The sequence below is a fragment of the Lolium perenne genome, chromosome 2, assembly GCF_019359855.2.
Source record: "Lolium perenne isolate Kyuss_39 chromosome 2, Kyuss_2.0, whole genome shotgun sequence".
NCBI lineage: Eukaryota > Viridiplantae > Streptophyta > Magnoliopsida > Poales > Poaceae > Lolium > Lolium perenne.
Window position 1 is genome coordinate 233481433 of NC_067245.2, and position 25461 is coordinate 233506893.

Genomic DNA, 25461 nt, shown 5'->3' on the forward strand with positions numbered 1-25461 from the left:
GTTGATACCTACGAGTTTAGGGAGGTGCTATACACCACCTGGTCGGTCATTTCCAATTAGTTATTGAGCCGGCCCATCGTTGCCTTTTTTTTCCTTTTTTGTTGTGTTTTTTGAAATTTTTAAAAAATATTCTGAATTTTTTCCCAAAATCTGAACATTTTTAAGTCTAAATATGAACATATTTTAAATTTGAATGTTTTGAAAAAATTGAAAAAATCAAATTTTGTTACTTTTTATATATGAACATTTTACGAATTTGAGCATTTTTTAATATGATGTTTTTTTCGAATTTAAACATTTTTTAACTTTGAATGTTTTTCAAATTTTGAGGAAAAATGAAACAAAAAAGGAAAGAAAAATAGAAATAAAAAACAAAAAATGAAGAAATAGCGAAACTAGGCAAGACCCAATACCCGACCAGGGGTGTGCGGTGCTTGGTAAACACCAACGTGGTCGGTGTATAGGATTGTCCCACATCTATGCCGGCTTGATTAGGCTTGGAAATTGGTTCGGGCGCATAATATTTTAGCATTACTATAGTTTTTCTAAAAATTTCATAGTTTAAAATACTTTGATGTGTTTGGTTGTAACAATACTATAGTTTTTATTTCAAATACTTTGATATGTTTGGTTGTAACTAAAGACTGTGGTATTTTTTTAGAACACAGTACAACGCAGACGCTCACAAACACGCACGTACAAATACCCCTATGAACGCACGCACACACACTCTACCCCTATGAGCACCTCCGAGGGACTGAGCCGGCATATCTTGAGGTTGACGAAGTCACCACTGCCGCTTCGCTGTTAACGGGTACGTCACCTACCACTGAAAGCATAGCGCCGGTTAAATCCTAAAATAAATCCAGATAAATGCAAACACCCATGCTAAATCTAGGACTTAAATTAAATCTGGTGGGCTGGTTTCACCACAAGGGACCTAACTACCAGAGCCAAGCTCTGTTTGCAAAGACTGTGGTATTGATAATTCTCGCTCAAAATATGCTATTTTTGAAGTACTGGAAAAACAATCCCGAACCTATTTTTTCTAAAACTGAAGTATGTCATGCAATTAAATACTATGGTTTTTTAATAATGCTAAGCTAGGCTCCTTTGTTTTCTTGCATGTTGCAGCGCTTGGCAATTCGAGTTATGCAAGATATACTAAGTGAGTGAATGAGAGGAACAATACCACGCTAAGATATACTAATGTTGCAAGATTTACTAACGAAAAAATGCAGATGAAAGCTAGTAATGAAACCTGCCCGTCACAGATGAAAAAGTAACGAAAATGCTACACTTACGGGCACAACTTACGGGAATAAATCTACGGGATTACGTGCATGGTTCTGGTTGGTTTAAATCTGTTTGGTCTCCTTATTTTTAGGATCGTGGGTTTGTCTCAGTTCTCCACGTCTGCGCGTAAGTGGTTTCCGTAGAAAATTTTACGTAAGTGTAGCATTGTTGAAAAAGTAATGCATAACTCAAAACTGAAGCACCAAATGCTGATTGTTAAACCAAGCACGCAAGTCGCTAATAATTCCCCTAGTAATAACAAAAGTATTTGGAACATGATTGTGAAAAATGCGCAAAAAGTAAGGAGGTGGTTGTTTCCACGGTATACTTATCATCCAACATTATTCAATTTAACCTAATTAAGCAATGATGTCTGAACCTCATCCTCTAATCGATCCTCCTTTTATTATCTACATCCGATGCCCCAGGGGCAGCCTGCTCATCATCTGCTGATACGCCGTCCCACCGCCGCCGCCTCCACCGCCAGCCACGTTGCTCGGCACGGTCTCGTCCTTCACCTCACCTTTGGGCACCCTGAACCCTGCCGTCTCCATCGCCTGCCGGTGCCTGAAGACCGGGTGCAGCGACGGGGACAGCATGGGCAACTTCAGCCCCTCGACGGTGCCGAGCCCGGTCGGCATCGGCAGGCTCGGGAGCGCCGCCGCATGCCCGCCGAGCGAGTACGGGAAGTTGCTCATCGGCCCCAGCGGGTCCCTCGGAGGCAGGCCGAAAGGCGCGCCGCAGCCGCCCAGCCTCATCAGGCCGTCCTGCACCAACGTCGGGTCCGTCCTGCGCGCACCGCCGGCGTGGATCAGCTGCGATGCACCCGAAGCCGCCAGCGAGCTCGCGTGGCCGCCGTTCCGAGCGAGCGGGACCTCGTGGTTGTGCTTGCCCTCGTAGGTGGTGATCACGGACTTGAGGTCGTGCGACGCGCGCTCCACGTGCTTCCGCACCGAGCACCCCGGGTGCGTGCACTTGTAGTAGCTCCTGAACACACACATACATATAGCATGAGCGTACGACGATAGTGTGACATACATTCGGAGAATAAAAATCTCAAGGAATGGCGGGTGATGTTTCAGACGAACCTTGGATTCGGGTTGCCCTTGACGACCTTCTGCCCGTACTTGCGCCAGCGATAGCCGTCGTCGAGGATGTCGATCTCGCTTGTCGTCTGGATCACGATCCGAGGCTCGCGGATGGCTCTGGACGCGGTGCTCATCTCAATGGCGCATGACTCCAGCTTCCTGAAACATTATTCAGACGAAAGTTCAGCGCCCATGGACTCCAAAGGTTCACATTGTTTTGAGATGAACATGATGATTGCAGAGATATGTACCTTCTCTTGGACTCCAGTTCATCGCCCTCGGCCTCGACAGCGGCGATCTGGACCTGTGACATGTTGCCGTGCGCCACCCTGTCACCCCCGTCCACCTCGTCGGACACCGCAGAGGTGACATCCACACCCTCGGGGGACTCGTACCGGGCAGCGCCGTCGTGGACCTGCATCGAAGCCGACGAGTCGCAGAGCTCACCGGGCAGAGAGGGTGACGACGTCGCCTCCAGCCCATCGCCACGCCAGTCTTGTGCACCCACACCATTGTGCCACAGCTGCTTCGTGTCCGCGTTCGGCTGGGACGCACCAGCGTTGCCATTGTTGTTGTTGTCGGCGGCGTCCATCTGCACGTCGCCAAACGGGTGAACCTGCTGCAGGACGCCGGCGGGGCGGCGGCTTGCAGCGGCGGGCATGGGGTGGTTATGCCCGCCCTTGTAGATGATCTCCGTGACGTGGCCCTCGTGCGACCGCTCCACCTTCTTCTTCACCTGGCAGTTTTGGAACGTGCACTTGTAGTAGCTCCGCGGGTACTCGCTGTGCTTCACCTGCTTCTGCCCGTACTTCCTCCAGCTGTACCCGTCCTCGGCCGGCGTGGAGGCGGCCACCGCAGGGTAATCTCCTTTCACTGCCTCACTGTCTGCAGCCGGTGGGCCGTGATCGGGAGGTGGCCCGTTGTTGTTGTCGACGGTGCTGTCAAGTGCGAGGCGATTGCGCTTGTTGGAGTCATGGTAGCTGCTCCTCATGAGGTCCTGCCCATTGTTGAACTGCCCTTGGTTCATATGGCCTAGCGAATTGCGTTCTCGTGCTGCCTGAATGTTGGCTTCAGTCTTCACAGGAACATCTCTGCTTGGTAGTGATGAATGTTGACTGTTGGGCAAAAATTCCTGAAGGCAAAGGAAAGGCGATTCACGCGACGAATGAGGAGATTCAAATGGTTTGTTCGAAATTGGTAATATTACAATTTGGTATCACCAAGAACAGACTACAAAATTAAAATGGACTAGGGAAAAGCATTTGGTAAATACAAGTAGGCAACAAAATACTCAGTGGAGCAATGCACTACAGAGCTTTCAAACTGATCATTTAGTAGTTTAAAGAAGACGATGACTCAGTGTAAAATTCTGAAAATTTGAAATGTAGTGTATGAAACTGCACGGTTGTCCTACACTTACTCCATTGGTACCAACAATAATGGGAAACAGGCTTACCAGCCACCTTGCACTAAGTAGTCGTACAAAACGCTGTTTAAACAGGAAAATTACATTGTCCCATCCATTTGAAAAAAAAACTACAGGCTCTGTATGAATTGGTTGCAAGTATGGAACCACGGAACAGCATGGCTCAGCACAAAGCTACTTCTAGCATTTCAAAGAAAGCATGAGAATATGAGAAAAGACATTGTCCCATGCACGGGACATCCCGTGCATGAAAACACTATGTTTCGTTGCGAATCAACATGTTTCAGATATCCGAAACCTAATGAAACTTAATGAGAATATGGACAGTTTGACATAGCTGCTCACCTTGTTTCCTTCAGCTGCGTATTGTGATGATTTTAGGTCCAAAGACTTGAAACAGAATGTACCAGGACCATCTTCAATTGACGGAGCTTCAAATCTAGCAAGATTGTTGTTATTGGAATCACCGAGCATGAATAACTTCCCCGTGGTTGGCGAGGCCTGGCCCTGAATCATTTCGTCAGCGATCAAAAGTTCAGTACTCTGACGGTGGAAATCACAGCCATGGAAATTAAAACACAATCCATACCATGGCATTGGAGAGGAACACGGGTGACTCAAGCAGCGACGCCGGGCTCAGACCGGGTGGGATGGTCAGGTAAGGGGACTGAGCTCCTCCTGAGTGTTCGCTGTCAGCTGCGGCCGGAGTGACGCACGGCATGCTGAGCTTGGCGACGCTGAAGCCAGCTCTGGCCTGCATCCTCTCAGACAAACTGCTGCTGGAACCGGACCTCTGGCCGAACTGCGGCGTCGCCGGCATCGGCTTCCCCTCCTCCTGAGGCGAGCCCACGTCCACCGACAGGCCACGCCTTTCGAACCCTGCACGGGAGCCCTCGTTGGTGCCGGTGCAGTCATCGACCAAGGGATCCGCAGGGAACGGGTCGGTCATGTAGCTCGGCAGCAGGCAGTCTGGTCCTGCTGGACTGGTGTCCTTCCACTCCATCGCTGTGTGGGTGTGGCTGTTCATCTGAGCATGGAACTGCTCAACCTGATGGTTTGAAAATAGTTGCAAGTCAGGGCAGTGAAGGGATTCAAGTCAGAGAGCAGCTAGGCAACACCAAGCAACAAAGTGCATTCAGTTGATAAAATTCAGAAAGATGTGTGTGTTGGCAGGAATGCAGAAACATTGTCAGGGAGGACGAAATCAAATCAAAATAAGACAATGAAATGCAGGAATCCGTTGGGTCTCACGAAAGAATTGAGCAGAAACACCATCCTTGTTTACAAAGACCACAATCTCACAATCCTCTGAAGTCTGAACTCTGAGGTTGATTCTAAAACTGAAACCATGTCCATGCCGGCAGGCGACAAACCATATAACATCAAAAGGTTAGGTTGATACGACTACCGGCACAGTCATCCACAAAGGAGATGAAAACCAAAAAAAAAAAAAAAGGAGCCGAAAACAAAAAGGGGGAGGAGTGGCCGTCCCATCATATTCACTTGAAGAACAGGGAAAGAAGAGGCCATGGACCCCTCAACAGCGTGCTGATTCGGGGCTCGGAGCTCGAGGTGCATAACAACAGCGAACAGCTTTTCTCCTAAAGCCCTTCAGAGTTTACATGTATGAAGAACAGATTTTGGCAAAAAATGGTGAAGATTTAATAAAACAGAGAGGAGGGCTTGAATTGTCAAGAACGCGCTTTGAGCCAGCTTCGTTTAAAGATTGTCTTGCGAGCTGCAGCGATGAATGAATCAGGGGAGTATATTCTACGAGAGATGCGGAGCTGACCAGGGATCAGGAAGGGGAAGAAAGACATTGAAATCAAGTTCTTTTCGACGTGTCAGTCGGCCTCAAGGTTCGGCCTATATGGGGAAAACGAGGCAGATAATGTAGTCTTATTTGAAAGAAGAAGAAAATTGAACAAAATTGGTTCAGAAACAATACGCATTACTACGCAAGAGAGAAAAATCCGACGAAACCACATTCTTCTAAAACAGAACTGTCAAACCACATTTCGACGACCCCCAAACAACGATTTCCTATCCAGGAAGAGATTCAAAATCATGATACAGGACGACAGGATCTTGTCACAACAGAAGAAATTGAGATCACGAAAAACACATGCCAAAGACCACCCAAAGTGCAGCGGGAGGAAGAAAAGAGCCAAATCTCCTCACGAGGACAGGCCTGCATGTCCTTGGGAATGCAGGGTATACAAAGAAGAGAATTAATGAAGAAACATCGGAGAGAAACGGGGCACGAACCTTTGCGCGATTGCGGGGAAACGCCAATGGTGAAGGAACAGGATCACCGGAGCCCAACGGCGAGGCTCCCTGCCGGTGGCGATGGCTGAGTCCACCGATGATAGCCAAGACGAAGCACAAAAGGAAGGAACAGAGCACAAGGATCAGAGACAAATGATGAGCTGCAGCCGCGCGCAGGGAGTCAGGAAAAGAAGGTTCCGCCTCCGGCCATTATTAACTCAGCTCCCTGTCTCTCCTTCTCTCTCCTCCCTATAACGCAGCTCTTTTCATCCTAGAGAGAGAGGAAGGAGAAGAAACAGAAAACAGAGGAGGGGGGAGAGAGAGGAGGGGCGGTTTGACCAGGAAGGTGGGAGATGTGCGGAGGGATTTGTTGGAACCCGAGGAGGAATGACGGAGAGAGGAGAGAGAAACTTGGCATTGATGGCTTGCTCGCCGTTCATCTCTCTCCTGCAAACTCAACTTTTTTTTCTCCATTTTTTTCCAGTGATGAAACTGCTCTTTTCTCGTATCGCCCGTTTCGGGCATTTCTTTCTTTTTTTTTCTTAGTACTGAATTTTGTGTGGTTGTTTGTGTTTTAACTTGAGTCTTTGTTGCTTAGTGTTAATCAATTTTTTCAATGAGGTGCCACCTGCACCTTTTCCCAATGAGGTGTGCGCAACACGTGAACGTTTAGCCAGCCCACTTCTTGATCACACCCTAAAATTTCCCAAGAGCTATTTTAGCCTATTATTAAAACGTTTTATATAGTAATTGGAACAAATCTAGTGCTGTATATTTGTGAATGTGTACATGTGATAGGTTGGGATGCACATCATTACTTGTTAATTCCACAAGATTTTTTACTCCTTTTTCGTATTAGGTTTCGTTAGGACAAAGCTTCATGTGGTAAAAAAAAATTGAAGTCATTATATTTGTATTCCGAAGTAGTAACACAATTATTTACATGAGTGTAAATTTCCGTGTTGAGATTTAATCTCAAGACTGATCCCTTCTTCATCACGCTTCAACTTAATGTATATGATGATAGCGTTGAGATTTGAACTCTAGCGGAGTGCACACCTTAGTCTCACGTCAAAAGATTTTAATGATACTATATCTTCATATGCATAAATGTGAGTGTTTATATTTGCCCTCGAGTGAGCGTACTCCTTGAATGCAACCGACAAATTCACATGATTTCAATTTAATGAATGTCATCTTATATGTGAATACTGAGATATGAATCGTATCGAGCACTCCTTAATAATAAGATACGCGGCTTGATATGCTGGCTTACCAAGCACACCCATTAAACATAGGTTGCCTATTCTATGATTTTAGTAAAATTGCATCCATATGCATGCAAGATAATTTGAGAGTAAATATTTTTTACTCAAGTAAACATGATAAAAGCTATGAGAGGGTTATACATGATTTTAATGGAAAAATTGAAACTCCTTGTAGGTAAATGAGAGGGTTGAGATTCGAACTCAAAAAGATCACACATTTAATCACACATTACAATATCACAAAATTTTAGTTATTGTATTATATCTTCATGTGTTAATGCGAGCGTTGGGATTTGAGCGTTGGATAGTAGAGTCCTTAAACGCAACCTACATATTCACACAATTTTAAATTTAATGACATCTCCATCTGTAAATACGAGCGGTGGATGTTCCACAAGATCTTATTGAGATCATGTATTCAAGTGAGTAAATGTGAGTGCTGAGATTTGAACTCTAGCGAGTGTACTCCATAATCACACACCAACTCAATGTATATGATGAGAGCGTTGAGATTTGACCTCTAGAGGAGTGCACTCCTTAGTTTCACGTCAAAAGATTTTAATAAAACAATATCTTCATATGTAAATGTGAGCGCATATAGTTGGATTCTAGTGATTGTACTCCTTGAATGTAACCGACAAATTCACACTATTTTAATTTAATGGATGTCATCTTATATGTTAATATTGAGATATGAATCGTATCGAGCACTCCTTAATAACATGATGCGAGGCTTGATATGGTGGCTTACCAAGCACACCGATTAAACATAGGTTGCCTATTCTATGATTTTAGTAAAATTGCATTCATATGCATGCAAGATAATCTGAGAGTAAAGATTTTTTACTCAAGTAAACATGATAAAAGGTATGAGAGGGTTATACATGATTTTCATGAAAAAATGGAAACTCCATGTAGGTGAATGAGAGGGCTGAGATTCGAACTTAAGAAGATCACACCTTTAATCACACATTACAATATCACAAGATTTTAGTTAATGTATTATATCTTCATGTGTTAATGCGAGCGTTGGGATTTGAACGTTGGATAGTAGAGTCCTTAAACGCAACCTACATATTCACACAATTTTAAATTTAATGCCATCTCCATCTATATATGCGAGCGGTGGACGTTCCACGGGATCTTATTGAGATCATGTATTCAAGTGAGTAAATGTGAGTGCTGAGATTTGAACTCTAGCAAGTGTATTCCATAATCACACACCAAATCAATGTATATGATGAGAGGTTGAGATTTGACCTCTAGAGGAGTGCACTCCTTAGTCTCACGTCAAAAGATTTTAATAAAACAATATCTTCATATGAGTAAATGTGAGCGCATGTAGTTGAACTCTAGTGATTGTACTCCTTGAATGCAACCGACAAAGTCACATGATTTTAATTTAACGGATGTCATCTTATATGTGAATACTGAGATATGAATCGTACTGAGCACTCCTTAATAACACGATACGCTGCTTGATATGATGGCTTACCAAGCACACCCAGTAAACATAGGTTGCCTATTCTAGGATTTTAGTAAAATTGCATCCATATGCATGCAAGATAATCTGAGAGTAAATATTTTTTACTCAAGTAAACATGATAAAAGGTATGAGAGGGTTATACATTATTTTAATGGAAAAATGGAAACTCCTTGTAGGTAATTGAGAGGGCTGAGATTCAAACTCAAGAAGATCACACCTTTAATCACACATTATAATATCACAAAATTTTAGTTACTGTATTATATCTTCATGTGTTAATGCGAGCATTGAGATTTAAACGTTGGATAGTAGAATCCTTAAACGCAACCTACATATTTACACAATTTTAAATTTAATGCCATCTCCATGTGTAAATGCGAGCGGTGGACGTTCCAGAGGATCTTATATTGAGATCATGTATTCAAGTGAGTAAATGTGAGTGCTGAGATTTGAAGTCTAGCGAGTGTACTCCATAATCACACACCAACTCAATGTATATGATGAGAGCGTTTAGATTTGACCTATAGAGGAGTGCACTCCTTAGTCTCACGTCAAAAGATTTTAATGAAACAATATCTTCATATGCGTAACTGTGAGCGTATATAGTTGAACTCTAGTGATTGTACTCCTTGAATACAACCTACAAATTCACATGATTTGAATTTAATGGATGTCTTCTCCATGTGTATATGTGACCATTGAGATACGAACCATGGAGAGCACTCCTTAATAACACGATATACTGTTTGGTCTGATGGCTTACCAAGCCCACCAATTAAGCATATGTTGCGTATTCTATGAATTTAGTAAAATGGCAGTCATATGCATGCAAGATAATTTGAGAATTAAGATTTGTTTTACTCAAGTAAACACGATAAAAGGGTCAAGAGGGTTATACATGGTTTTAGGAAAAATTCAAACTCCTTGTAGGTAAATGAGAGGGTTGAGATTCGAACTCAATAAGATCGCACCTTTAATCACATACAACAGTGTTAAAAGATTTTAGCTATTATATCTTCATGTGTTAATGTGAGCGTTGAGATTTTAACTTTGGATAGTAGACTCATTAAACCTCGCAGCTTACATGTTCACACAATTTAAATTTAATTCCATCTTCATGTGTAAATGCGAGCAGTGGACGTACGGGGTCTTGTTGAGATCATGTATTCAACTAGGTAAATGTGAGTGCTGAGATTTGAATCCTAGCGAATGTACTCCATAATCACACACCAGCTCAATGTATATGATGAGAGCATTGAGATTTGACCTCTAGAGGAGTGCACTCCTGATGTCTACGCACGCTTCTATTCTTGTAGACGGTGTTGGGCCTCCAAGTGCAGAGGTTTGTAGAACATCAGCAAGTTTCCCTTAAGTGGATCACCCAAGGTTTATCGAACTCATGGAGGTAGAGGTCAAAGATATCCCTCTCAAGCAACCCTGCAATTACGATACAAGAAGTCTCTTGTGTCCCCAACACACCCAATACACTTGGCAGGTGCATAGGTGCACTAGTTCGGCGAAGAGATAGTAAAATGCAAGTGATATGGATGAATACGAGTGGTAATAAAAATCTAAAATAAATATGGCAGCAAGTAAATATGCAGTAAAACAGTAAATAAACGGCAATTCGATGTTTGAAAACAAGGCCTAGGGATCATACTTTCACTAGTGGTCACTCTCAACAATGATTTCATAAAGGAATATAAATATAACACTTCACTATGCTACTCTAAACTAATCTCCGGTTGGATAACAAACACTAATTCATCGTGTAGGGCTGCAAAAGAAAACCTTAAAGATGTATTCCAAAGTACTAATGAACACCCCGCGCTGCACTTTGAGCATTCATAGGCGGTACTAACACACCACAATTTCATACAGACATCCAACTCAAATCATAATTTAGCGAACAAGTATTCTGTGAAATATAGCCTAAGAGACCCACACGATGCACACACTCCACCTTTACACACGTGGGACAAGGTGTCTCCGGAGATCACATAACTAAAGTTCACTTGAATAGCATAACGGCATCTAGATTACAAAGCTCATGGTCACATAAAGATCACACCATGGGAGAGAGAGATAAACCACATAGCTACCGGTAGAGCCCTCATCCCCGGGGGAGAACTACTCCCTCCTCATCATGGGAGTCAACAACGGCGATGGAGATGGCGGTGGAGTCGATGGAGATGGCTCCGGGGAAATTCCCCGTCCCGGTAGGGTGCAGGAAAAGAGACTTCTGTCCCTCGAATATTGTCTGCGACGGCGGCGGAGCTACGAAACTTTTCGTGGGCGGAGGCTGGTATATTTAGTGTTTTTGTGTCGGGAGCTTTATATAGGCGGAAGGGCGAGATCAGTGGAGGCCTGGTGGCCCCAGACCACCCCTAGGCGCGGGCCATGGCCAGGTCGCACCTAGGGTAGGTATGGCCACCCTGTGACCCCCCTCCGTCCCTGCTCTGGACTCCGTCTTCGCTCTGGAAAAATAGGAACTTTGGCTTTTGTTTCGTCCAATTCCGAGAATGTTTCCTGTAAAACTTTTCTGAAATACAAAAATAGCAGAAAACAGGGAACTGGCACTAACAAGGTATTAACATGTCAATGCCTACGGATTGTAGACTTAGGGCTTCGTAAGAAGTAGATGGAAAGTAGATCTCTAAGGTTTCAACCGATAAAGGTGTTTCGACTAAAGTTATGGTGGCTTTATTGACAATTGATTCGATCCCTTTCTCTTCCCATGGCTCCCCTTTATATAGGAGGCAGAGCCGAGGGATTTCGTGCCATATAAGTTACAAACTGTGAGAAGGCTTATTGGGCCTTTCCCGTATTGTTACATGATTCCTAATACAACTCTATATTCCTTATCTGAAATTCTCTGGGCTTCTGGGCCTCCAAAGCTTTGGGTCATGGGCCTCACGTCTTCGCCAGATAACCTGGGTGCTTTATTTGGTAGGCCTATTCGGCATGCCTATGTCATAGCCCCCAAGATTTTGCTTGAATCGTAGAGTCGGGTAAAACCTCCATCGTAAAACTGAGTCGCATATTTATAAAACCTTCGAGTCATAACAAATATTTTGCTCAATGTCTATTTTATACAGGGATAATGGTAGATGGGGCTGGTTCATTTGATGGATTAGGTACCAGTTAACTGCTCTTGTGGCAAACCCGCATAAACCTACTTCAAGCTCAAGTCCCTGGACTCGAAACTCGGGATACTGGCGTAATTCGACACGTGCCGCTTAAGGACTTATCGTGAACCGAATCACATATGTGTTTTATCGAGTACCTAACGCGTCCGTTAGGATTTTTCTTCGTATCTGCTGATATGGATAAAGTGGGAGAGCACATTCGGGTGCGATACCACGCTAAACAGGACAGATCCTGGGGACTTACCTTCGTAATCTCGTTCGAGTTGCGGCATTTAGAGTTTTACCGCGAAAGACACGCTCTGAGAATATATTGTCGAGTGCCTTTGTCGGCTGCTGGAATTGTGTATTTATTCGAGTTGACTCGTGAAATAATATCTTGATCTCCCGATGGGAGTACATGACGAGTTATTTGTAACTCAAAGATGTAGATGAAAATTCTTCATCTGCAATTCTATATTGTCTTGTTATTTTTCTTCTTTCTTCTTCTTCATATTTCATCGGGTGCGCGACTACCACTCCCGATGGGAGTAGCCCCGAGGCTACAGCCGAGTGTTTGCACTTGGTTGTAGGCTCAACTTTTGCTACTTTGATCAACTTTGTATTTTTTCCTTTCACCAGGTGATCTTATCAGAAGTATAGCCAATACTTCTGATAAGAGTAGCCCCCGAGCACATGAACAGGTGCTTGCATCTGAATATAGGCTCTCGAATTTTCTTTTTAACCATTTACTTCTTAAGATCTCGAAGTTTTCTTATCACTATATTTTGTTCCACCACTCGAAGCTTTTTTAACAATGACGTTGTTGCTGACGACAACCACGTATAGCCACCTTGGGAAGCCACGACTCCAGGCAATCCACTGTTTCGTGGGTCCAAAGCTCTGCACCTTCGACACATCGCGCAAGTGGGGTGCACACGTCCTCCAGAATTCCCGGCACGCGGGCATTTACTTCCCTTCAGTAAAATTGAAGCACTAAGACCATTCTACCCTTTGGACACGTGTAGGGTTTGGAACTCTTCTCTCTTCATCTGACGGTTGAACGCATCGTCTTCTTCCTATAAATTGGACCCTTGTCCTCAGTTATCCCCTTCACCGCGCCGCACAACTCCTCTCTCTCTGCCCTTCTTCCTCCTCGAGCACCTCGTGCATGCACCATACTTTCTCTCCCTCTTTTCTCCACCGTACCTCTAGCCATGGCGCCGCGCTCCAAGCAGTGCAAGAACCGTGCCCTAGGCACCGAAGAACACGTGGAGAAGGCCAAGATCTCCGGCTGGGAGAGGTCGGAACTCTCCGCGCAGGACCAGAAGATGCTGAAGAAGATGGGCCTACTCAACAAAGAGGCCATGAGGATGCCCGTAGATGAGAGTTCTCCTCATCCTCCTATCGGTTTTCGGGTAACCTTTGTCAATTTCCTCATTCACGGCCTCACTATTCCTGTTCACGAATTTCTTCGTGGCCTTCTCTTTATCTACGGGATACAACTGCACCAGCTGACCCCAAAATCTCTCCTCCACATCTCCATTTTCATCACACTCTGCGAATGTTTCCTGGGCATCCACCCTCACTGAGGCCTCTGGAAACGCATCTTCTACCTCCGTCGCAGCAACTCGAAAAATGTCATCTACAACGTAGGTGGTGTTTGCATCTGTGTCCGTCCCGAAGTCGGATACTTTGATGTGAAGTTTGCCGACTCCGTCCAAGGCTGGCGCAGGAGGTGGCTTTACGTCAAGGACGAGTCTTCGGATGCCCAGGAATTTGGTCTTGCGCCATTTGACGCTACCAAAGAAATTCAGAGGTGCAAGTCCTGGGACGCAGTGGCTACAGCCAAAGAAAAGGCGGCCACTGATGCTCTTATTTCTCGCATCCAAGAGCTTCAGAATACTGACAAGGCAGAACTGTCGGGTGTGCAAATTATTGCACACTTTCTTCGGATTCGAGTGCAGCCCCTGCAAGCTCGCAAACGACCTCTTTGGATGTACTCGGGTGTTGAAGATGTTGATAGAGTTTCCGATGATCTTCCTCTGAAAGATTTGGAAAAGCTTGTCCGTCGCTTCACCTCCTTGAGCAAGAATCATGAAGTCCCTTCATCCTGCCGCGTGGAGCCGTTCATTGGTATCCACGCCCTTTCCCGAACTAAGTGCTTTATGTCAAGTTATATTTTCTATATTTTGACTGCTGATGTTTTTTCCCTTATGTTTTAACTATTTTCTTCTCGTGCTTTTTTTTTATTACAGAACCATCGATCTCTTTCCTCTCTTCCCCCACTACCTGAAGGCGGGGAAGTGGATGAGCGAGCCGTTGTCACCGACGACTCGTAAGAATCCTCCATTCCTGAGAGTGAACCCACAGGATCTCAAAGAACTGCGGGTTCCTCTGAGTGTTGCGGTCAGAAACCCACCGGCGAGCAGCGACGGGCAACACGGTAGAGCCGGGAGGCTCCCAGGACTGCGGCTGGCCCTGGTCCCTCTGAGCGACGGCCCGCAAAGACTCGGCACGCACGTCCGATGCTGGTGCAAGGGCGTGCCACCTGACCTATACCTGGTCAGGAAGGTGATGGATGTGCCTCGCTTAGTTTCCTGCATGGCATACACGTAAACATTAAATACGAGCCTCGATCGGCTCTCAGGTTGTCCTGTGAATCGGCTCAAAGAGCCGATCCACCCATGATCCGTACGAGGTGTACGAATATATGGTGGTCCTGCTTGATCAGAATAAAGCTAAAACGACCTACTACGATCTGGGGTTTTCACCACATAATCGGAACATCCTACTCGTGATTGAGCCTGGCGGCCACGCACGGTGATCGTAAACCGACCCTAGACAAGGCCTAAAAACCAACACGAGGTTGATCCCCGGAGCATCCTGTCTAGGGCTAGCAAACTACACCCTACGCGCCACTGGATCCTTCAACCCGTTTGTAAGGCCTAACTATGCAGATATTAAACTAATCCTTGAAGAACAAGGAGCAATCATAACGGATCGGATCTACTAAATAATGATCAAGCGGGGTGCCACCCTTACACCTAAGATAGGCGTAAGGGCGGCTAGACGTCTCAGGGTTGCACGACGATAGCATATGATACGATGAACAATGCTAACCCTAACACGTCTAAGATAACTACGTTGCTCGCCATAAAAAAGGCTTCAGTACGAGCAACGCATGAACAGCGGATGAACGTGTACTGCCTAGATCGCAAGATGCGATCTAGGCAGCATGATGCTTACCCGGAAGAAACCCTCGAGACAAGGGAGTTGGCGATGCGCCTAGATTGGTTTGTGGTGAACGTGATTGTTGTTTATTTCATAAACCCTAGATACATATTTATAGTCCGTAGACTTTCTAACGTGGGAATAATCCCAACCGGGCACGAGCCAAACTCTATCTAATCGATACGTATCCTACTATATTACAAATACACGGGCAAACTAGCCCAAACTTTGCATATAAGGCCGATTCAAGTATATTCTTCCATGTATATTCTTCAAGCCCATCTTGATCGCGGCCCACCTCTGACTCGGTCAAATTCTGGTGATAACACATGCCCCCCTGGTTTTGGAATTGATAATTCCAAAATCACTCTGCTTTTCTTCGTCGGGTCATGTCGTGGCAGAACCGTCACAGTATTCTTCATCATGATGCCCTGCCTTCTCAACTTCTCCGCAAGATTTGATAGCTTTAGCATCACTTCCTCGGAAACTGCAATGGCATTAAATCTCCACTAGTCTCCCCCTTATTTAACTGTGCCGACCGATTCGCCTCTTAATCCCCCTCCTCTGTTTTAGCTATCGGCACCGAAAAACCCTCTCTCCCTGTAGCAATGTCTTCTTCTTCCTCCGTCTCCTCCGGCCTCTCTTTCCAATCCTCTTCCTCAAGCGAGCCGATGTCAGAGCCAGAGTGGGACTTCGACTTCATGCCAGATGGCCCACCAGAAACCCTCGTCAGATCAGATGGCGACCTGCCCCTGACTGATGGGGAGGGCGACCTCCAGTTCCTTATTGAAGGGGAACTGGAGAGCAAGAGCGAGGATGACCTCCATTCCTGGGGGAACCCCACTTCCTCCGATAAGGAGGAGGAAGAGGAAGACGAGGAAGAAGAGGAGGAACAGGAAGAAGAAGAGGAAGACGACTCCTCCTCCTCCGCTGGGTACCCGCCGGCGAAGCGCTTCCGCGCTTGGGCGGACAGTGAAGATGATGATGATGACGAGGAGGAAGAAGCTCCGGCCGAGGGCTGGGGCAGCAGCGACGAGGAGTTCTCTGGAAGCAGCGCCGGCGGCAGCTACGATGCCGACGACGAGGGCAGCGAGGATTAGTAGAGTAGGATCAGTAGTACTTCGAGCAATCGGCTCTTCTTTTGTTCCCCCTTTCTTGAGCAATCGGCTCTTCATTGTAAAAAACCCTCCTTTTATTAATGAAGAAGTATTTCCAATCAACTTTTTGCCGACAGTCAAAGTCAAACGATCTCCCAAAAGAGCCGATGGCATCGCATCGGTCTCTACCATAAAAACACGAGTAAGGCCGACCCAGCTGCTCCTCCAAACGGTAACCTGCGACCTCCGTCTGAGAAAGCAAACTCAGATCCCCAATCGCCGCCTGAGCAGTTCCAACTTACGGCCACCCGCATCCCAGATCTCGACCGCGCCGCCCCAACTCTACAGCGCCTCCAATGGCGGAATCATCCAATACCAACGCCATGGTCTCCGGTCTGAAGGTAATCTTTAACCTCCTCTCGCCATTCAAATCCACGTTAGGATTAATAGCAAACACCTGAATTAATGTTCTGTTCCGTTATTAATCTTAGGTTTCAGACATCCTACTGCCACATCCTTCTCTCGCAAATTCTATGTGCCTCGGTCCTCATTCTTCCGAGAGTTCCGCTCTCTTAATTTCATGCGAGGCTAACAGAATCCCCTTCGTGGAACCGTAACTTAGATCTGTCTTCCCGGGCCGACCGCTCGCGAGCCCGGCCTAATCCTCCCGAGGGTTGGGTGGCATGGTACAATAGAGTATCCAAAACCCACTATGCCACCCGGGAAGCCATAGGGATAGCCGATGCCTTGTCATTATCATTGTCTCCCCTTGAAAAGAATGAAAATATTCGAAACCATCGGCTACTTCGGTCCGATGCATCGAATCGCTTCATGTTTGGCCATGGCCCTATGACACCAACTCTGCTGGATGTGGCCATGATCACAGGCCTAGACATTGTATCCCCAAGCCCTTCTGCATTCAAGCTGCCGAAAGTTCCTTTCACCCTTTCCTCTAAAAAAGAATGTACCACTGGGTGCCTACCTCAACAGTTATATGAAAACCAAGGGCCCTGTGACAGAGAGAGAACACACAGCCTTCCTGAACTTCTGGTTGGAGCACTTCATATTCTGTGGCCCATCACTCGCCCCTACCAAGAATTACCTTTCTCTGGCCTATGAACTCGCCAAAGGCACCCAACTTGGCCTCGGCAAACTGTTTCTTGGAGAGGTCTATCGATCTCTTCAACTGATGTCTGTCAAACTGTTCTCTCAAAAGACAAGCTTAAAACCGGAGGCCCCCGGTGGTTTATTCAGTTATGGGCTCAGTCGTACTTTCGTAACCAGATCCCAGGACTTCCCACCTTTGGCCACCCTCGCACCTTCCCGCATGCTAATGGAAAGGAGATCCGATGCACCAGCTATGGCCAAGCTTTGTATGGTCTCCTGTGCAAGAAGCCGATCCCTAAGGAAGCAGCAGGGTGGTTCAAGATTTTCTTCCAAGGTTTGGACAACCCCCTGTTCTTTCCTTATACTGAATCGGCGAACTTTGAGAATCCAGTCTCCTTCCGATTGGATAACTTTGCCGATGACGCTAGCACCCGGCATTTGTACTCTATCATGATTCGTCCTTGCTTTCTCCCAGTTGGCATGAGTACCTCAAACCGGATCATCAAGCCTGGTTATGAGTCTTACCAACCGGTAGTAGTAGCCCGACAACTTGGTCTCGGGCAGGTGCCTCCACACTTCTTCCTACACCACCTGACAAAGAAGCAGCCGAATCGCCCGACATCCTCACCGGCCAAAGGTGCTATACCTTCTTTGATGCTCGGCCATTCCAACTCCCCACAACCTCCGTTTCACCTTCACTACCGATGGTTTCGAGACTTGGTGGTCCATGTGGAAGACCCATGCCTTCGTAAGAGCTCTAGGACCGCCGCCGAGACAACTTGATGCCGAGTATGACGTTCCCGCGCACTGTACCATTACCTATAAATTTCTTGCAATGGCTTATGGTGATCGTCCGTAACCTCGACTCCATCTCCACAGCAGCAACAAGATGGCCCGTATCCCACACACGCCGATGGCTCCCCCGTCGACGGCCCACCTCCGGCCCCCGTGGTTCTCTTCTGCCAGAGCTCGCCTCCCCTGAAGAAAGTCATAATGCAGAGTCAGCCGATTTCACCGAAATCGGCTCCCAAGAGTAAAGTATCTTCGGGGCCAGTTGCCCCCCGAGCCTCAATTCAGGCGAGGACGGCAGTGAGGAAGGTGGCTGCCAGAAAGACCCTGAAGCGCAAAGCTCCTGCCCAAGAAAGCTTGCACGTAAGTTGACTTGTGCCCTGTCCACATTTATCTGCTTTCCCAGTCTTTTGCAACATGCTTGTACTTCTTTCTATAGACTTCCACCGAAGAGAACTCCAGCGGGGAGGCAGAGTCCAGCCAGAGGGATTCGAGCTCGGGCAACTCCGAGAGGTCCACCACACAGAGCCAGATGGCCTCGCCAGCGCCGGCTTCTAAGAAAAGGTCGATTCCCGAGCCTCCTGCTTCCCAAGCCCCGATTAAATCAGGGTCACGTGTGAAGCGTCGATGCGTCAAAAGGGCTCGCAATGACCCACGAGCTTCTTCATCAGGCCAGGAGGTCTCAAATGTAATTATCTCCCTGGTTTATATTTCATGCTAACCCATTGTCACTTGGATCGACTAATTTCTTCCTTTTGCAGACCAATGATACCTCTAGCGGAGGCGTCGAGGAGGTACTGATGCCGTCCGCCACGCTAGACCTAGCCACCTCGACGATCGTGGCTGACCAAGTGGCTGACCTAGCCAAGTCCATGGAAAAGCCGATTATCACAACATCGGCTGCTCTGCCTACCTTGGGAGAGGTACACCCCACTTCCTTGGCTCTATCACTTTCTTTGTTGTACACTAACACCACTTTTGTTCGTCTTGTCAGGGTTGTGATCTCTCAAGCTTGCTGACGTTCGATCCTGAATCCATCGAACCAACTATTTCCAAGGCAAGTGAAGAGCCCAGTCCTAGCACGGTCCATGGTCCACTCCATCGTCTCAAGGATTTGCTCTCTTCCTCAATTGAGACCCTGGTTGAAAATTCCGAGGAAGTCAAAGGCATCCTCGAAGATATCCAGCCCCATCTCCCTATGACACTGCAAGTGAAGCTTTGGCCAGCTGTGACTTTGTCGGTCTTCAAGTCAAGGGTGCAGTCGGCTCGCCAAAGGATTAATCTCCGCCACACCCAGCTTCCATTAAGAGCCGATATTGCAGATAAGTGTCAACGGCTCAACGAGAAGAAGGCTGCTTTAGACGCCAAAACTGACACTTCTGCCAACAGTGCCGAACTCGGGACCCTGCGTAAGGAACTGGAGAACCTTGAAGAGAGGGTCAGGGTGACCAAGCAGCTTATCCAAGACAAGGAAGCCCTTATTGCCCGCTCTCAAGAGGAAGCAAAGGGCCTCACAGCCGATCTGAAGACCGATCTGGCTGAAATTGCACTGAGCGATCACCGGTGACGGGCAAAGACGAGGACGATGAGGCTGAGATCGCCGAGGTGGATCGCATCCGTGCTGACGCCCTTCACGCCCTCAGCGCGTTCCTTCAGTAGAGCCTTTCTGTATAAAACTGTCAAATGTTTTGCTGAACTTGTACCTCTAGAGTCGATGACTGTGCGTCGGCTTTTTACCGTCTGAAGTCGATGTCTCTGCATCAGCTGTACTTACTTGTTACATTTTTTTTTTACTGGCCGATTTTCCTATCGGCCCCTAATATTTTATTGCTCATGTTCATGTCTTATTGCCCATGCATCGCACATGCTCATAGCATCTGTCTATCTGATTATGTGCCCCCCGAGCCGAATCTGTCAGGTTACTGCAGATATCGGCTCTGCAGTTATCCACAGAACTATACCTGAACATCGGCTCTGCAGGTATGACCAATGCCGATTTCCTCGAGCTCACAAGCCGATGTAAACCCATACCCTAGCTTTCCGTCACCTGTTAGGTCGACACTAAATACAGGGAGAACGTGTGGTAAGGATAATACGGGCCGATTGCTGGGATCGGCCTTCATCTTGATTGTAACCGGAACTTTTGGAATTGTCGGGGCCGATCGCGTGGAACGGCTTCCTCCTTGTCCTCGCTATGAGAGTAGCTGCCCTCGTTTCTGTCCTTACCAGGGTGGCGCCCAAGTCCTACCATGTTGATGTTGAACGAGAACCTTGGCTGGCACCTCCCAGGGTACGTGCATTCCACCATGTCAACGGCGTATGCCGGTGAATTCGGCACTTCTGACGCTGCCAACGCGAATGGCAGCGGTAGACGGGACTGGAGTGGCATCTCTCCTTGGTAAGTCCCTAGAGCTGGTCCTGACGGAGAGTACTGATGCCTCATGATTCCCTGGATCACCCGAAGAGCGACACGCTCCACAGTGTTCACCAGGCTCTCAGAATGACGGTGTAGCGAATGAGCCATCATGAAGTTAATCTCCTGACGCAGAGACCTGGTGCGTTCTTCTGACGGGGTGGACAGGTCCACTCCATCGAGCGCGCCTTCAGGTGAGAACCCTTTCCACCTGATGCCATATGAGCGGGTTCTGTGAAAAGAGCCGATGAGGTCAGCTTCGAGGATTGCTTTGACCTCGTCATACTTCTTCTTGAGCTCCTCGGTCAGATCCTCGTACGTGACTGGAGTGCCGTCCGCCATCTCAGATGTAGATGGCGATGCGGTTGATGTCACAGATGGTCCCACCGGGCGTGCCAGAATGTGTTGCGGTCAGAAACCCACCGGCGAGCAGCGACGGGCAACACGGTAGAGCCGGGAGGCTCCCAGGACTGCGGCTGGCCCTGGTCCCTCCGAGCGACGGCCCGCAAAGACTCGGCACGCACGTCCGATGCTGGTGCAAGGGCGTGCCACCTGACCTATACCTGGTCGTGAAGGTGATGGATGTGCCTCGCTTAGTTTCCTCGCATGGCATACACGTAAACATTAAATACGAGCCTCGATCGGCTCAAAGTTGTCCTGTGAATCGGCTCAAAGAGCCGATCCACCCATGATCCGTACGAGGTGTACGAATATATGGTGGTCCTGCTTGATCAGAATAAAGCTAAAACGACCTACTACGATCTGGGGTTTTCACCACATAATCGGAACATCCTACTCGTGATTGAGCCTGGCGGCCACGCACGGTGATCGTAAACCGACCCTAGACAAGGCCTAAAAACCAACACGAGGTTGATCCACGGAGCATCCTGTCTAGGGCTAGCAAACTACACCCTACGCGCCACTGGATCCTTCAACCCGTTTGTAAGGCCTAACTATGCAGATATTAAACTAATCCTTGAAGAACAAGGAGCAATCATAACGGATCGGATCTACTAAATAATGATCAAGCGGGGTGCCGCCCTTACACCTAAGATAGGCGTAAGGGCGGCTAGACGTCTCAGGGTTGCACGACGATAGCATATGATACGATGAACAATGCTAACCCTAACACGTCTAAGATAACTACGTTGCTCGCCATCAAAAAGGCTTCAGTACGAGCAACGCATGAACAGCGGATGAACGTGTACTGCCTAGATCGCAAGATGCGATCTAGGCAGCATGATGCTTACCCGGAAGAAACCCTCGAGACAAGGGAGTTGGCGATGCGCCTAGATTGGTTTGTGGTGAACGTGATTGTTGTTTATTTCATAAACCCTAGATACATATTTATAGTCCGTAGACTTTCTAACGTGGGAATAATCCCAACCGGGCACGAGCCAAACTCTATCTAATCGATACGTATCCTACTATATTACAAATACACGGGCAAACTAGCCCAAACTTTGCATATAAGGCCGATTCACGTATATTCTTCCATGTATATTCTTCAAGCCCATCTTGATCGCGGCCCACCTCTGACTCGGTCAAATTCTGGTGATAACACAGAGACTCAGAATCAGATCAACATTTTGACTCTGCTCATTCCATTTCTCCTCCTCCGGCCGCTTCTCCAGACAAGCGCAAGAGGAAGAGAGATGATGATGAAGATTATGGCGCGTCCAAACTCGCTGAACCCGCCGCCGAAGAATCTTCTCCCGAAGATCAGGAGGTCTTCGACCCCTACACCATGACCGGTGCCGTTAGCTCGTAAGTTGTTCTTTCTTGTCCCTTCCTATCTTTTTTCTTCCGGTTCCATTATTTTTATTTTGCTGCTATATATTGACAGAGCTGACGAAGAAGAAGTAGAAGAAGAGCCCGAAGCTCAAGGGCCAGCTCCTACGAGCACCTCCAACACGTTGGTCCTTTTCGAGGATCACCGTGTCGCTTCAGAAGCTTCGCCTCCCCCGCAACATGATCCCGAAGCACCGACTCCAGTGCCCAGCCCCCAAGCACCGAAGCTGAAGAAGGCTAATTTGGGGCTGCTAGCACACAGGAGCTTGCCACCGGGAGTATGTTGGGTCTTCTCCTTGAGGATGTGAGTTTCCCTTGCATGTTTGTCGCCTTTCTTGTTTAACTCGAAAAACTTTGTATTTCCTAGCGCTATATTTCTTCTTGTTCTCTTTTTTGCAGCCCTTAATGAAGGAGCTGGTCAACTTGGGCTCAAATTTATCGGGTTCCACGACAAGGCCGCAACTCTTAGAGGTAATGCTCTTATGCTCTTTGCATTTTGTATATTCCTATCTTGTTTTTGTATTCTAACTTACCTTTTTCTTCTAGAGGCGCTGCATCGTGCCGTGGAACACGCTGATGATCTGGCGGCTAACCTCAAAGCTAGCGAGGAAGCTCGCAAGAGGGCCGAGAAGGACGTTGCCGATGTTAAAGATCTTCGCCCAAGGCTTCAAGCCGCCGAAGATTCTTTGAGCGACAAGGAGGCTAAGCAGGCCGAGCGCAAGAATGATATAAGCGCACGCCTCGAGACCCAATCCAAAAGATTTTCGAGTAATACTATCTTTCCTTTTTTCATTCTGCTTTTCCTTGTGCTAAAATTATCCTTGGTTTTGACGAAGTCCTGCTTGTCTCCAGCAGGGAAAATGGATAAGCAGTACACTTTGAGCCAAGAATCGGATGATCGTCTTCTGGACACTCTCGATATTCTTGACCTAAACTGCGACTTGGCACGCAAGTGCATAACCTCCGCGCGGAATGCATTGAAGCGTGTCTTCCCCCACTTCTTCCCGAAGGATACTCAACCCGAGATATTCTCCCAGCTTGCCCAACATTGTCCAAGATGATCCAGATTTGGTCTATCGTCAAGCGAGCTTGAAGATTGGAGTCGAGGGGACCATCGCACTTGTAGCGGCCAGCGGCCAAAAAGTCGACTGGGTGAAGACTGGTGCTCCCAAGGGCTTAAACTCGGAGAAGTGGAAGGCCCTGGTGAAGGACGCCAAGGTTTACTCGAAGAAACTCATCGCCTTCCTTGACTCGAAGTCCTCCGCTTCTGCTAGCGCTACTCGAACGGAGGTCAAGTACACCAACTTGTACTTCCTTTTCTTTTCCTTTTTGTAGATACTGCCGCCTTTTGCTGCTCCCGATCATTTGTATGGGCTCTCTATGAGCCGTATTTTGTAAAGATTCGTTTCATGTAATGTGCTCTAAATATGAATGAAAAAACGTGTATTGCTGAATGATTGATGTCGATACTTTCTTGTCTTCCAGTTAATTTTTAACAACTATACTGGGACTGGACCTTCCAATGCTTCCCCTGCTACTTCTCATTCCGGGAGAATACCTGGCGATGCTTCCTTGGATGTTTCATCGTGTTCTAACTCGATTAACCAAAATATGGCCGATCTGCGACAACAGTTGCAGGCAATGAAGAAACAAACCGTGACAGTTCTGGATCAATCTCGCAAATCCTCGGATCGGGAACAAGCTGCCCTTCGTCAGGCACAAGAGGCTCTTGAATTGAAGGAAACCACAACTGCTAACGCCATGCGATCTGCTCAACACGAGAGCTATATGCTTGACTTGATGACTGATGCTAGTCAAGATATGAATGGTATGTTATTTCTGTCTTTCTGTTTTCTTGCTGTACCCCTCCTTGTGCTACATTGTTTTTCCCTCATGTTGCTCATAGGTTCGTTTCTGGATGCTGCCGCCGAAGAACAAAGAGTAAATTCGCGAGTTGAAGCACTTCTTCGACTTGCCAAGGCGAATGACAGTGTTTTTTGGGCAGATGAAGACCGCACTCGCCGTATTGTGCAATTTCAGGGTCAAGCCGCCCATGTTCGGGAATTTCTTAACTTCTGCACCAGTACCTTGGCCATGGTGTATAATTCCATGTTTCCTCGGAACCCTCAGCCCGATAATCTTCCCGAACTCATGGGCAAATTTAAGGACGTGCGCAGCATCCACGACTTCAAGAAGGCTCAGGTGGTTGCTGGTGCCAAGTTGGCCTTGATCTGGTTGAAGATCTGCCACTCAAAGTTAGATTTTAGCAAGGTCGTCGACACTTTTTACCTCAAGGTGACGAAGAGGAGAATAAAAGTTGTCAAACATGATGCGGCTGTATTTCCTGTCGCCGAAAAAATGGTTGATGAGCTTCTTCGGGTAGACACTGCTTTCTTCTAGGAATTTCGATACGATGATTCCACTCAAAATGTCCATGCTACAAGAGAAAGCATAAACATAGACGGCTTGATATAGGAGTTCTTTTTTCTTTTTTTTTTCTTGATGCGTTGGGTTTGAGCCAAAACGTAGAGTTGTATATGTATATACGTCATATATATTGTAAATTTATTGCGATACATTTATAAAGTAAAGGAAAGTTCTTCTTATTGTGTTATGATCTTTTCCTTGAGCCCCCGAGTATCTCGGCTAGCATGATTCTGTTTATTTTCCGCGAGGGTTTTTGTGGAACCAAGGCGTGTAAGTTGATAAGTGTTTCGAAGTCGAATGTATTGTAAGTTTGTCGGGTTCGAGCCCCCGAGCCTTGCTCGTGAAGAGAGAAATATATGCCATCACTATTTTTATTTCAACCATGCTATATTGCAGCATCGCAAGCCCGCCTCATTAAAAACCTTTCAGCCCCACTCGGTGCCCTAAAATGAAAAGAGTGCGTCTGAAAACTTGCGAGCGCTTCAGATACAATGTATGTTTACACAGTTGGTACTATATTGATTTCCCTCTTAAGCATAGAAATGTCGCAGCTGCGCAACGTTCCACGGGTTCGGTTCATCCTTGCCCATCTTCTTGTCCTTCAGTCGATAGGGTCCTCCCGGAATAACTTCAGTAACAATATATG

The 25461-nt window shown here is 46.9% G+C and overlaps 1 protein-coding gene across 2 annotated transcripts; it reads right to left on the reverse strand.

Annotated features, from left to right (window-relative positions):
- Positions 1 to 1527: 1527 nt before the first annotated feature.
- Positions 1528 to 6457, reverse strand: LOC127335225 (probable WRKY transcription factor 2). Of its 2 annotated transcripts, none has more exons than XM_051361832.2 (6): positions 6079 to 6457; positions 4400 to 4858; positions 4156 to 4317; positions 2636 to 3516; positions 2385 to 2543; positions 1528 to 2283 (listed from the first exon to the last, which is right to left on the reverse strand). In XM_051361832.2, the coding sequence occupies exons 2-6, from the start codon at positions 4835 to 4837 to the stop codon at positions 1707 to 1709; spliced, it is 2217 nt and encodes a 738-aa protein (XP_051217792.1). In that variant the 5' UTR covers positions 4838 to 4858; positions 6079 to 6457; the 3' UTR covers positions 1528 to 1706. The 2 variants fall into 2 exon arrangements, with proteins under 2 accessions (XP_051217792.1, XP_051217791.1); XM_051361831.2 differs by lacking the exon at positions 6079 to 6457 and adding an exon at positions 5062 to 5188.
- Between the last annotated feature and the right edge of the window lie 19004 nt (positions 6458 to 25461).